Genomic DNA, 12536 nt, shown 5'->3' with positions numbered 1-12536 from the left:
AGCAAGTTGTACATATTAACCGTGTACAGCTTTCTGTATGTCAACACACCTCAATAAAGTGGTTTAAAAAACTGCATAGAGCTACACACACACCTTATATATAACAGGCTTTGAGCACTGAAAGAATTATAGCATAATTCTAAATATTTTAACGGGGGTATTTTAATAATCAAAATATCTGTAAAGAATATTTTAATAATTAAAGACCAGAAAGAAGAAATTTAAAACATTTTTTAAAAAGACTACAAATGGTCTACATATAACATTGAGGAATGAAAAGGTTAAATGTCAGAACAGATGCTGCTAAGAGAAAATTAGAAAAAAGTTACATCTGAGGATACAACTCAGAAAACGAAAGAAAGACACAGAGATGGAAAATCTGAAAGTTAAGAATCAAGGAAGACACAGTGAGAAGATTCAACGTATATCTAACATGTCTAACTATATGCTATTTAGATAGAAAGGTTGAAAGGATAGAATAAGCTATATCATACAAATACTAACCAAAAGAAATCTGTGAGTGGGATAATATTTTTAGACAAATAAAACACCATTTGGGATAAAGAGGATCATTCTGTAATGATAAAAGGAATAATTTGCCTTATATGTACCTAAGTAGCAAAGCCTCAAAATATTCAAAGCAAAAATTGATAAAATTACACAAAATCAACAAATTCAAAATGACAGTGGAAGATTTAACTCACATCTCTGTAATGATAGAAAAAAGCAGACTAGAAAAAAATTAAATGTAGATTTGAAAGCATGGTTAACAAACTTGATCTTAGAGGTACACCTTTCATACTGTGTAATCATTAAAAGCATATGCAGAATACATGAAAACTGACTGATGAGCCACAAAATAAGTCTCAACAAAAACAAATGCCAAAAAACTGACTTCAATCTTCTCCGATGACAATTAAAATTGGGGTAGGGGATTTATTTTTAAAAGCATGACTGGAAATTTAAAATCCTATTTCTATACAACTCATGAGTCAAAGAAGAAATCATACTAAAATTCAGAAAGTGTTTAGCACAGATAAATATTATCAAACTGTCAAGAAACAGATAACTAGGGCTTCCCTGGTGGCACAGTGGTTGAGAACCCGCCTGCCAAGGCATAGGACACGGGTTCGAGCCCTGGTCTGGGAAGATCCCACATGCCGCGGAGCAACTAAGCCCGTGCGCCATAACTACTGAGCCTGCGCTCTAAAGCCCGCGAGCCACACTACTGAAGCCCGCGCGCCTAGAGTCTGTGCTCCGCAACAAGAGAAGCCACCGCAACGAGAAGCCTGTGCACTGCAACAGAGTAGCCCCTGCTCGCTGCAACTAGAGAAAAGCCCACACGCAGCAACAAAAACGCAACGCAGCCAAAAATAAAAATTTATATATATAAAAAAAGATAACTAATCATTTATATATAAATTGTTCCAAAGAAGAGAAAAAAAGAAGCAACACTTTCCAACACAATTTATATGGCTACTATAACTCTGATCTCCAAACCAAACAAAGACAATATAAAAAACAAAAGCTATGCAGTGGTATGGTGGAACCGGTTAACACTGGCTCCAAAGAGCCAACTGTGTGCAGCTCTTCCCATGTCCACACTGAGTGACGTTAGTAGCTCAAAATCTGCTATGGCAGGAGTAATTTATACCATGGAAATTGGCATTAGCTACAAGCCAGGGTTTTTTTCCTGAAGGGTAAGTTGTTAAATATTTACCATCATACCACTGATTATACGCCAATTTCAATTAAAAACAAAGATGCTTAATTCAAAATTAAATTTTAACACACCTATTTTAGAACTTTTTAAAAAATGAAATGTGTATCTTAGAAATGCAAGAATAGTTCTAAATTAAAAAAAATACATGAACATAAGTAACAAGGTAAAAGAGACTGACTATATGATCTCAAGATACAGAAAAACAGTCATGATAGAAGCTGTCAGCTAAGTTTGGAAAATTAGGAGACATCCTTAACACAATAAAAAGCATCTGCTAAAAATTTACAAACACCATGCTTAATGGTGAAATGCCAGCAATAATCCTTTAAAATCTGAAACAAAGCAAAGAAGCCCATTATATCACTTGTAGTAAACAGTTCATTGAAACAGCTGCTCAACAGGTTACTTGACAGTAAATAAATAACACTCAGAAAGGAAGAGCCAAATCTGTCTGTTCCCATACATAAATGTTTAAGAGAATCTAAGTAGATCTACTAAGAAAATACAGCAACATCACAATGTAAGATTAGTATAAAAATATTAATTACCATTTCCGTACACGAGCAATAAGCATCAAAAAAAATGTTTTAAAATATATTATTTGGTGCACCTGTACACAGTTATTCACTTAAGCAGTATTCAAAAACAAAAAAAAGATTAGAACACCTAAATATATAGGATTTATTAACTTTATGGTATATCCTACAACATACACTATGCACCCTTTCAAAAGGAGGTGGCTATTTACCAAGGTGACTGATATGGAACCATCTCCAAGATTTTTTTTAAAAAATAAATTTTATTTATTTATTTATTTATTTTTGGCTGTGTTGGGTCTCTGTTGCTGCGCACAGGCTTTCTCTAGTTGCGGCGAGCGGGGGCTACTCTTCTTCATTGCAGTGTGTGGGCTTCTCATTGTGGTGGCTTCTCTTGTTGCAGAGCACGGGCTCTAGGTGTGCGGGCTTCAGTAGTTGTGGCACACAGGCTTCAGTAGTTGTGGCGCATGGGCTTAGTTGCTCCATGGTATGTGGGATCTTCCTGGACCAGGGCTCAAACCTGTGTCCTCTGCATTGGCAGGCGGATTCTTAACCACTGCGCCACCAGGGAAGTCCCCAAGATATTTTTTAAGTGAAAACAGCAGGGTATAGAGTATATAGTTGTGTGTTTTCTTTAAATAAAAAATTTTTTTAAATTTATATTTGTAAAACCAGAGGAGAAAATGAATAGACATATACATCTGCTTGTGTAGAATATTCTTCAGATGGATACATACAAAATTGGCGAAAGAAGGAACCAGGTCAGGGATAGAAGGGAGGCTTTCACCATACATCCTTCTGCAGCTTTGAAATTCTGAACCATGTGAATGCATTATTAAAAAGAGAGAATTTTTTTTATGTACCATTTACAATGGCAACAAAAATAGAGGGTACACAGGAACAAAACATGTACAAGACCTTAACAGAAAAAGTTACAAATCAATAAATTTAATGTACGTGAAATAAAAATCCAACAGTTTTTCATGAAATTAAAAAAAAAAAGACAACTCATTTTTTTAAATGTATATGAAAAAGCAAAGGGCCAAGAAAAGCCAAGACAACTATGAAGGAGACGGTGAGGGGCCTTCATCTTAACATGAAACTGTAATACGGACCAGGATAAACCTACAGGCCTATGGAAAGAGTAAGAGTGGTCAGAATTCTGCAGCAGTGTTTTGGGGAAGGGGAGTGAAGTGGGTGGAAGAAAAGAGAGGTCAAAGCTAACTCAGTTAAGGCAATTCGGAGACAGTCAAAAACATATAGGTAGGTAGTTACTGATGATAATGGTGATGGCAAATGCTTTTTAGAGGAAGATGAGAAAAATGGCTCAAGATGCAGATCTGTGATGTTCTGAGGTGGCTTTGAAGCGAGCACAAGTACTGATGAATACATGAGTCAGTCATTTCTGACACCACCAATTTTGAAAGCCCACTTAATCCCATTTTAATGATCATTTTATCTATATACCTGTTTATTAGAAATTATTTCTTTTTGATGCTACTTTTTTGCCTGATAGCAATTTTCTTAGTGTTCCACATTAAACAAGATGGTAGGCATGACTGGACATAATTCAACCAGGAGGTCTAAGTCAGGCCCCATCTATCTTCTGCTACTGTAGCTAATAATTCCTATTCGGAACTTATAGGGAAAATCACAAATTCAATTAATTGAAAATTACTTTGACAAAGTGATAATGAACGTCAGAAATAATATCTTTAGAAAACAAATCTTAGGAGGTTAATAATTTCTCTATGAACGTACAACATACAGTTCACTGACAAGTCAAAAACCTTACCCTTTTCAGGTAACTCTGGACCTCTTCCCCTACTTCTGCCCATCCGATCATTCCTAATTTCACTTCGAGACTCACTTCTGGACTCACTTCTTATTTCAGTGCGAGAACTTTCTTCTCTCAAATGGTTTCTGCCATAACTTCGGGATTCTTCCTGATATGCATCCTCCTTTCGATGAGCATCTCGACTTTCACGGTCCCTGTAGTCGTGGGCATCACGAGTAGACCGAGAATCTCTGGGATCGCGGCTCTCTTTGTTATCTCTGCTGTAATCTCGCATCTCCCTGGAGTCCCGAATGTCTCTGGAGTCTCTTAGTTCCCTTCGGTCTCTAGTATCTCTGGCATCTCTCCGATCCCGACCATCTCGTGGTTCTCTGTCATCTCTGTGGTCTCTAGAAGAGCTCTGATCCTGTTCATACTCTCGTTCTTCTCTTGTGTCCTTTTCTCTATCCCTTTTTCCTCTAGTCTCTGTAACGCAATTTTGGAAATACATTGTAATTCCTTTCACAAAATTTTAGGAAACCACACGATGTATTTAATACAGAGCTTTAAAATTTTTAATACAATGGTAATTCATACTCTTTACAAAAAATAATAGGAGAAAACATGGGCAAATGAGAAACATAAAACTATCTGTAAGCTAAAATTCCAAAGGTAATTTTATTAACACCTGGATTATATTGGATAAACTTTGAACACGATCATCTCACATCAACGTACCCATACTTACAAATCTTAAACAACTGAAACAAGTAAGTTGATCTATCAATGATGGCCTACTTTTTAGAAATCACTTTTAGATCCAGAGGTACAAGTGACTTTAGTCATCTCTACCAAGTATTAGGCCAGACTAGAGCACACATGACTACCTCCAATGTACTTAAGCACTTGAGACTAGCCTACAATTAGTATGCTGGCTGGTAAACACATACTGTTATTCTCTCTCTCTCTCTCATTTATTTATTTATTTTTTTGAGATATTTAATGAAATCACACTCCTGTCTCTAAAGATTTTTCTACTTAAGGCATTTTCTAACATTTCATAGAAAAATTAAAAAAAATAATTTCAGTTTTAAAAAAGCTGGAATGAATCTCAATAGCTATTTAATCCAACCTTGTCATTGTATAAATGAAGGAACAGAGGCCCAGGGCTTAAATGGTTTAGTCAGCCCTGTACATCATAGGAATTTGCAAAGATTAGAAACTATTCTTTAGAGATGCCTAGAAAAGTATAAATTGATTACAGCATAAATCTGATATGAACTGAAAGAAATAACAAGAGACCCTCAAAGAACAAACCCTGTACTTTTTATCAGATTCCTTCATAAATTGCTCTTACACTCTGGAACAGCCCCAAGATCTGAGGCTATTTTAGCAACTGTAGCAGCTCTTGGTCGAGGACATTACAAATTTACCTATGGCTAGGTCCACAGACTTTCTCCGCCCAGTATCCACAAGACCCCCTAGTTCTCATCAATAACTTATCTCCCCTGCAAAATAACTTTGCCCATATGCCTACATCCATAAATGCCATATAAGGAGAGAAGCACTAGGCAAGAATCTGACAACATCCCCATCTCTTTTTGTGCACATCCATCCCTTCCAGTCCTCCTCCAATACCAACTGTGCCTAGAAATTTGTTCACTTAGTATTAGATTCTCTTTTTATGATACCCCCAGCTGTCTTTACGAATACATCTAGTTACTATATTTTGTTCTTTATCTACCTCCCCATCCTTTCACTAAAATTATTCTTATTTCAAAAAATGACCTCTAAATAGAGAGGAATAAACACCTACTACATCTCTTGTATGGAAGGTTAAAGAAACATCTTCCTTACAAAGAACCTAAAAATGTATGGTTTATTATTAAAAGGATTCGTCCTATAACATAAACCCCTCTTACTACAAAAAAGCATTCCTATGAGACTCAACTGCATAATAAATTTCCCCTTCATTAGTGTGTTTAATAAATTATGTTTTGAAATAATAGTTTTCATTCAGTAAGTAGTCACAAAATATATACTATATTCCCAGTCAACTCTAGTTGTTCATAGATAGGTGTAAGAGAATTTTCCCATCTTACCAATGTTCCATAAATACTGCTATGCTGATCTGGTTCCAAAATCATGTACACAAGGAATAATTCTTTAAAATAGGTGCTCTCTCCAGTCCCTACCTATGCATCCACCATTTCTTGAATAAAATAACTTGCACTGTTGATTGGAAGAGAAAAACTAACTTCGACATGTTTCATAGGCGACTGCTATACGATACACAAATTGTGACTTTTTGTCAGTCTTGTGTGGGGTGCAGAAGCATGCTGTACGATGCTTTAAAAATGCATATTAAACAGAAATGCTGTTGCAAGTCAGAAAGTATTGTATTTCCTGAGTATTCATTATGTTAAAAAACTAACTCAGGAGATGTTAGGAAAAAGACTTGTTAAGTTAAATAAACAAGGACAAGAAGCTTAGATAAGAAATACATAAAGAGATGAGAGCTATTAGATTGTATTGCCAAGTTTTGATGATAATAACATCTCAGCATGAACAGGGAATAGCAAATTCAAAGTTAACGTAATTCTCAGGGATCTAGAAAGGAAAACTGCTTTGCTTGACTTCTTTGTTGAGTTAGACCTGGAATATTGATCACTTGGTTCACACTGACTTTCTGAACATTCCCCCAGCCCTCACCTCTTTGTCAAAATATTTCTGATATGTTCAAACTGCTCCCTGGTTTGCTGCTTTTCCTTCCTTCACCTCTGTTGTTTTTAAAGAATTAGCTAAGCAGTTAGACTGACGCTCTAAGAATCATACCATCCCAAATTTCTAGAATATGAAAGTCCTCAAGTAAAACATCATAACTAAAGAAAGGACCAACTTAGCATACATATAAATGCCCACTTACATCTATTTAGTAGCTTACACTTCCGTGTCCTTAACCACCTCCTATTGCCCTCAAGAGCTATGATCCATGTGTTACAGAGATGTAATATAACACAGTTCTCTTCTGTGCCTTATTTTAACAATAAATCTGAAAGTCCATTTTTTTTTTAATAAAGAAAATATCCACTTAAAGAACTCTAAAAAAAAAAACCACAATGGAGTATTTACCTTCCCTCCTTTCATGACGCCGATCATGAGACTGTGAAGTTCGTTCATGATCATGCCTCCCTTTTTCTCTCATTGGAGACCGATGTCTTGGGGGACTTTGCTTTCTCTGAGGAGAAGACAGAGAGTGTGAAGGATAGGGAGAAGCAGAGCGGCGTAAAGGTGGAGTTACTGTCCTCTGATAAGATGGTGAAGGAGTTCTTTTTCGGCGAGGAGAAGGAGAATGTCTTTGAATAGATGATCCTGATTGTGAGGAAGATGAGTGATGTCTAGAAGATATAGGAGAATGATGCTGTCCTGCTGGGGAAGTGGACCTGTAAAGAAAGCAACAACAATAAAAAAAAATGTGTTCAAGAGCTTTCATTTCTAGCCAAAGGAAAATCTTCTTTAAAAACAAAGAAACAAACAAACAAACCTGAATGTAAAAGTTAAAGCTAAAAGTGTGAGTAATAATCCCAAGATAAATTTTAATTCACAATGATGTAAAATCATTAACAAGTTGAGTTTTAAAGATCTGACTGATTTTGAAGTCAGCTTGAGACAGCAGTTCTAGATGAGACATGCATTGCCCTTCTCCTGAGCTTTGGCTCCAAGGCACGCTCCCTTTTCCAGGTAACATCCTCCCTGAGCACAGATGGTTCTTACTCTCACGTAAAGTCTGCAACTCACTCTTACCAGAGATAACCTCTGACAGTGTAAATAGATATTGGAGGAGGGAACCCACAAAGAGCTAAAGAGAAAACATACTAGTAAGATCTAGATAGAAAGTGGGTGTGAGAACGCCTATAATTCAGGGCTGTGGGAGAAGGGAAAAGCTATCACCAGCTATGCCAAACAAAAGTTTGCACTGCCTGGGCTGACATTTAGGATAGGGAAAGAAAGCTAGAGTTAAGGAAAGGACAAACTGTCTATACTGTCTTTATCTTAAATAACCTGCCTTCACTCTTGGGCAGCACAAACTGAAATTTAGTTCATAAGCTTTGGTTTAACTGAGGCTTCCTCTGCTCCCTTCAGATCATCTTCTTTGACTGCTGCCAGAGAAATAACTTATAAACTCGTGAAGCACATCTGAATCACTCCTATAATGTTATGTCTTGGGCTGTGTCTACAATCAATATGCAAAAGGTGTGTGTGACGGAGAGCTAGAATACACACATTTGGGCAATAACTAAAAAGAAACAGGACTAATGTTTAAAAAACAACACTTCAGACATCACATGCTCATATAAGTATCATATTTCTCAAAGTAATCATTTTGAGGACAGATGTTTGTTCAAAAAAATTATGAGTTCCTATCAAAATATTTTAGAATTACCTTCACTGCCTATGATAAATATTTTTTTAACTTCCACAATGTTGGCAAAATCATTATTAATCCTAAACCAGGATTCCTCAATCTTGACACTATTGACATTTTGTATTCAGTAATTCTTTGTGGTGGCGGGCTGTCCTGTACATTGTAGGATGTCGAGCAGCATCCCTGGCCCCTATCCACTAGAAGCCAGTACCATCTCCCTCCCATCCCCATTCATGCCAATAAAAAACTACTCCAGGTATCTCCAAATGTCCCCAGGGAGGTAAAATCAACCCTGGTTGAGAACCGCTGCTCTAAACTATGCTGTTTATAAATGATGCCTTAGTAGAACTTTTATCAATAAAAGGTTTAAGTCTATAAAATACATGTTACTGAGTCAGGAAAGTGGTCAGATACATAGGAAAGAATTTTGCAAAACAAGAAATTAAGCAAATAAACAAAATCACCTTTTGGATAATAGTTGACTTAAAAAATAAAAGTCAGCTAACTAGAACACCACATTATCCTAAACATTATAGTTATTTATGATTCTGCAGTACTTTCATGATTTTAATAAAAATTGTTATTCCTTTCTCACATAAAAAAGACATAAACCACCATAGCTTGAGTCTAAACTGAAATTTATTTACTAACAGATATGAGTACAAATGCTCAATGGGTCTTGCCCAAATTTGGAAAACCATTTATGACCAATGGCTATTCAAATACTTAACAGAAAAATCACTGCAAGACTGAGAAATTCTAATTTGAATATCGTTTGGTGCTTTCCAATTTCAATTTCATTAGGTTCTAGTCAGTTTGGAAATACCTAAACTGAAAAAATAAAGAATGTGGCTCTCCACTGAACTGACATTTTGGTTAGTTTTGAGTTTATTTCTGGGGTATACTCAGAATTGTTTCAGGCATGTCTGCAATACCCTTTGGTGATTTGTTCACAAAACTTAAATAAAATAGTTCATAACACTATCTTTGAAAAACACATTACAGTCTAATCACATGTCTATTCCAATTTGGTGTCTATAACATGGAAGAAAAAATTTTGGTAAGACATTTTCGGTAAGACATGTAAGACAGAGAACGAAAATGCTTCTGTGTGATGATTTGTTTTAGACCTAGTAGCTTGCTCTCCCTTTGCAGCAGGTGATAAATACTCCTCAGAAGGGGAATCATTTCTAACCGAATGATCTACAGAAACTAGGAGAATACTTTTGTTGTGGGAATCTTTTGTGGTACGCGGGCCTCTCACTGTTGTGGCCTCTCCTGTTGCGGAGCACAGGCTCCGGACGCGCAGGCTCAGCGGCCATGGCTCATGGGCCCAGCCTCTCCGCGGCATGTGGGATCTTCCCGGACCGGGGCACGAACCCGTGTCCCCTGAATCAGCAGGCGGACTCTCAACCACTGTGCCACCAGGGAAGCCCCGTGGGAATCTTTTGAAAGATGTCTCCTCCATAAATAAATGGTACTTGAAAAACAGCTTTGATTCAAGCAAACTAGTAAGAAGTACATAATACAAGTAAATCTAAGCCAAGTACTAATAATTTTGGTTCAATTTCATTTTTGCAGAAATGAATTAATTTCAAAAACCTCAGTCTAAGAATGGAGAAGAATGTTAAGATAAGCATTATTAGCACATCCCTCAATGATATTCAAGTCCAGAATTATGTGCTATTTAATTATAATAATTTTTCAGAATCTGGTTCAAGAGCCTTACAAGAACTTGTTCAATCCCATGACTTGAGTGAACTAAAAACTGTACCTATAGTTGTGATCAAGGGTCAGAAGAGACAAATATCCAGTGTCCCTGGCACACGGGGAGATTGTTTTTAAGCTCTAAGAGAGTTGGTATTCCAAATGCAATAAAGTCCAGAAACAATATATACGAGCATAACAAATATTAAGACAGCTGGCTCCTATCTTCTACCTGGTGGAACAAGTTAAACTTATCACTTTCTCCTGGGACAGGATGGGGTGATGAGGAGATGGAGAGGCCCAGCCCCTGCCAAGAAACAGAAAGCAATCCAGTCTTGGGAAAGAGGGAGGTAAAGAACGGTTCTCAAGTCCCTAGTCCGACTTCTCAGACCCCAAATCTTCTCAGCTCAGGCCAAGAAAATGGATGTCAAACAAGGGAGATTCTTGAAATCGTTGCCACTGTCCTGGAAGTTCGATCCAGTCACAGGTCATTTAACAGTCAGTAGAAAATTACCACCAGATAACACCAAACCACAGCCAGACAGAGATGGATTTTGATAGTGTGGCTGGGTATCTGTTTTTTCATTAATCTCACTACATACCACACACACAGTCCCACATTTTTACCAGATTAAATTTTTGGCCTTTGTATGCCGTGTTATGCATTTCTGATTGGACCAATTATTAAACAGGGCTAAACTTCCCAACCACCTCCTGCTACTGAAAACCTCCCCGAAGAACAATTTTCCTCTCAAGTCTCTAATTCCATCAAGCATGACAGACAAAGGGCTAAGAGCACAATTTTTAGGAACATAAATACCACTCTAGATTTTGGCTGCTGTAAAACAGGAGCTTTTCTGAGTTCAACAGATTTTCCCAATATCACACCTATAAAAGGAAGTCCAAGCCTTGATCAATTGGACTAAGTGTAAATGGCATTTTTGCCCACTGATGAAGTTATTTTGATATTTATAAAACAATTTCATTTTTAACACGTCTACCATGAATTCAGTATATTATATAATTATGTTCAGCTATATTACATATTTCTTTAAGTGTCTTAATTTTATATCCCTAGCCTAAATTAGTATTCATGTAAAAATACTTTTTAGGTCTACAGACAGGGCTCAAATAATGCAGAAAAAAGACAATGCCTCAGACAAGCAATCCCCAATCTGAATACAAAGTTCCACATTAATATTAAAAGATTTGCATATCCTTCATGATATTATTTGTGCTAATGTCCACTAATTGGGAAAATATTATAAAAGATATTACAAATTCATCAATGTTTTTAAAGTCTGAATTTTAAAATTACATTATTCTCCTTTTTTTCCTTTTAGATGGGATACTGGTATAGTGATTGTATTTTTTTTTTTTAAGTATGGTTGATTTACAACATTGTGTGAGTTTCTGGTGTACAGCAAAGTGATACAGTTATATATTGATTGTGTGTATATATATAGAGAGATATAGACATAGATAGTGATTGTATATTTTTAAGTGTCTTTCTCTTTTAGAGATATATACTAAAATATATACAGATGAAATAAGAAGTCTGAGGTTTGCTTCAAAATAACACTGGATGGGGGAGGTGGATAGGGGTACAGATGAAACTATGGATATGAGGGTCATTTTACTATTCTATTTTTATGTTGTGAAATGCTCCATAATAATAATGTTAATGTAACATTAACATGTAATTCTTCCATCCTCTACATATAACTGAGTAACACTGGTACACATTTACTCAAGAAACTATCAATTCAGTTTACAGAAATGCTTAGTGCACACATGGATTCCTCCCTGTCCTGTCCTGTCCTTCATGGCCACAGAATAAGATTCACCAGTCCAGACCATGGTATTTGAACATGAATGGTAGATAATGAATAAATTAAAGAATTAATCCAATAGGTAACAGTCTTTGTCAAACATCTGAAACATTCTGATTTTAATTATTCAAATGTGTGCAATCACTGAAAGAAAATAAGACTGTCAATTTGGTGGTAATTTGCTTATTCTACTAAGCTGATGTCAAAGTCAGTAAGTTTTGAATGATCACATCTGTCTTTAAAATCTGAGGAAGACTCATGCAGGCATTTATACTCCTATCAAGATGTATTCAGGTAATTATAATAAAGTGATTTAAAAAAAATACAACAACTTACTATGCTCTTAACACTATCTTATTAAACCACAAAATTCTGCATTTTGATTAGTATTTTGATTAAAACATATTACCTATCATAAAACCACATTTAACCAGCAGAATGAACTATATGCACTTAGCTAACTTCTCTGGTTAACTACTATCCAAAAAGTTTTTGTGTTTCCTTAGGCCCTCGTTCTTTTTTTTTTTTTTTTTTTTTT

At 36.1% G+C, this 12536-nt stretch overlaps 1 protein-coding gene across 6 annotated transcripts in view; it reads right to left on the bottom strand.

Annotated features, from left to right (window-relative positions):
- Positions 1-12536, bottom strand: part of ZC3H13 (zinc finger CCCH-type containing 13) — an 87366-nt gene that overhangs the window by 25049 nt on the left and 49781 nt on the right. For all 6 annotated transcript variants that reach the window (XM_055089334.1, XM_055089333.1, XM_007129773.4 and 3 more), the window contains 2 exons: positions 7166-7476; positions 4055-4519 (listed from right to left, as the gene is read on the bottom strand). In XM_055089334.1, coding sequence (XP_054945309.1) covers positions 4055-4519; positions 7166-7476 — 776 coding nt within the window. The remainder of the gene's footprint in view (positions 1-4054; positions 4520-7165; positions 7477-12536) is intronic.

The sequence above is a fragment of the Physeter macrocephalus genome, chromosome 13, assembly GCF_002837175.3.
Source record: "Physeter macrocephalus isolate SW-GA chromosome 13, ASM283717v5, whole genome shotgun sequence".
Taxonomy (NCBI): Eukaryota; Metazoa; Chordata; class Mammalia; order Artiodactyla; family Physeteridae; genus Physeter; species Physeter macrocephalus.
The sequence above is the reverse complement of the archived record's forward strand: the minus strand, read 5'-3'. Positions and strand labels throughout refer to the sequence as shown.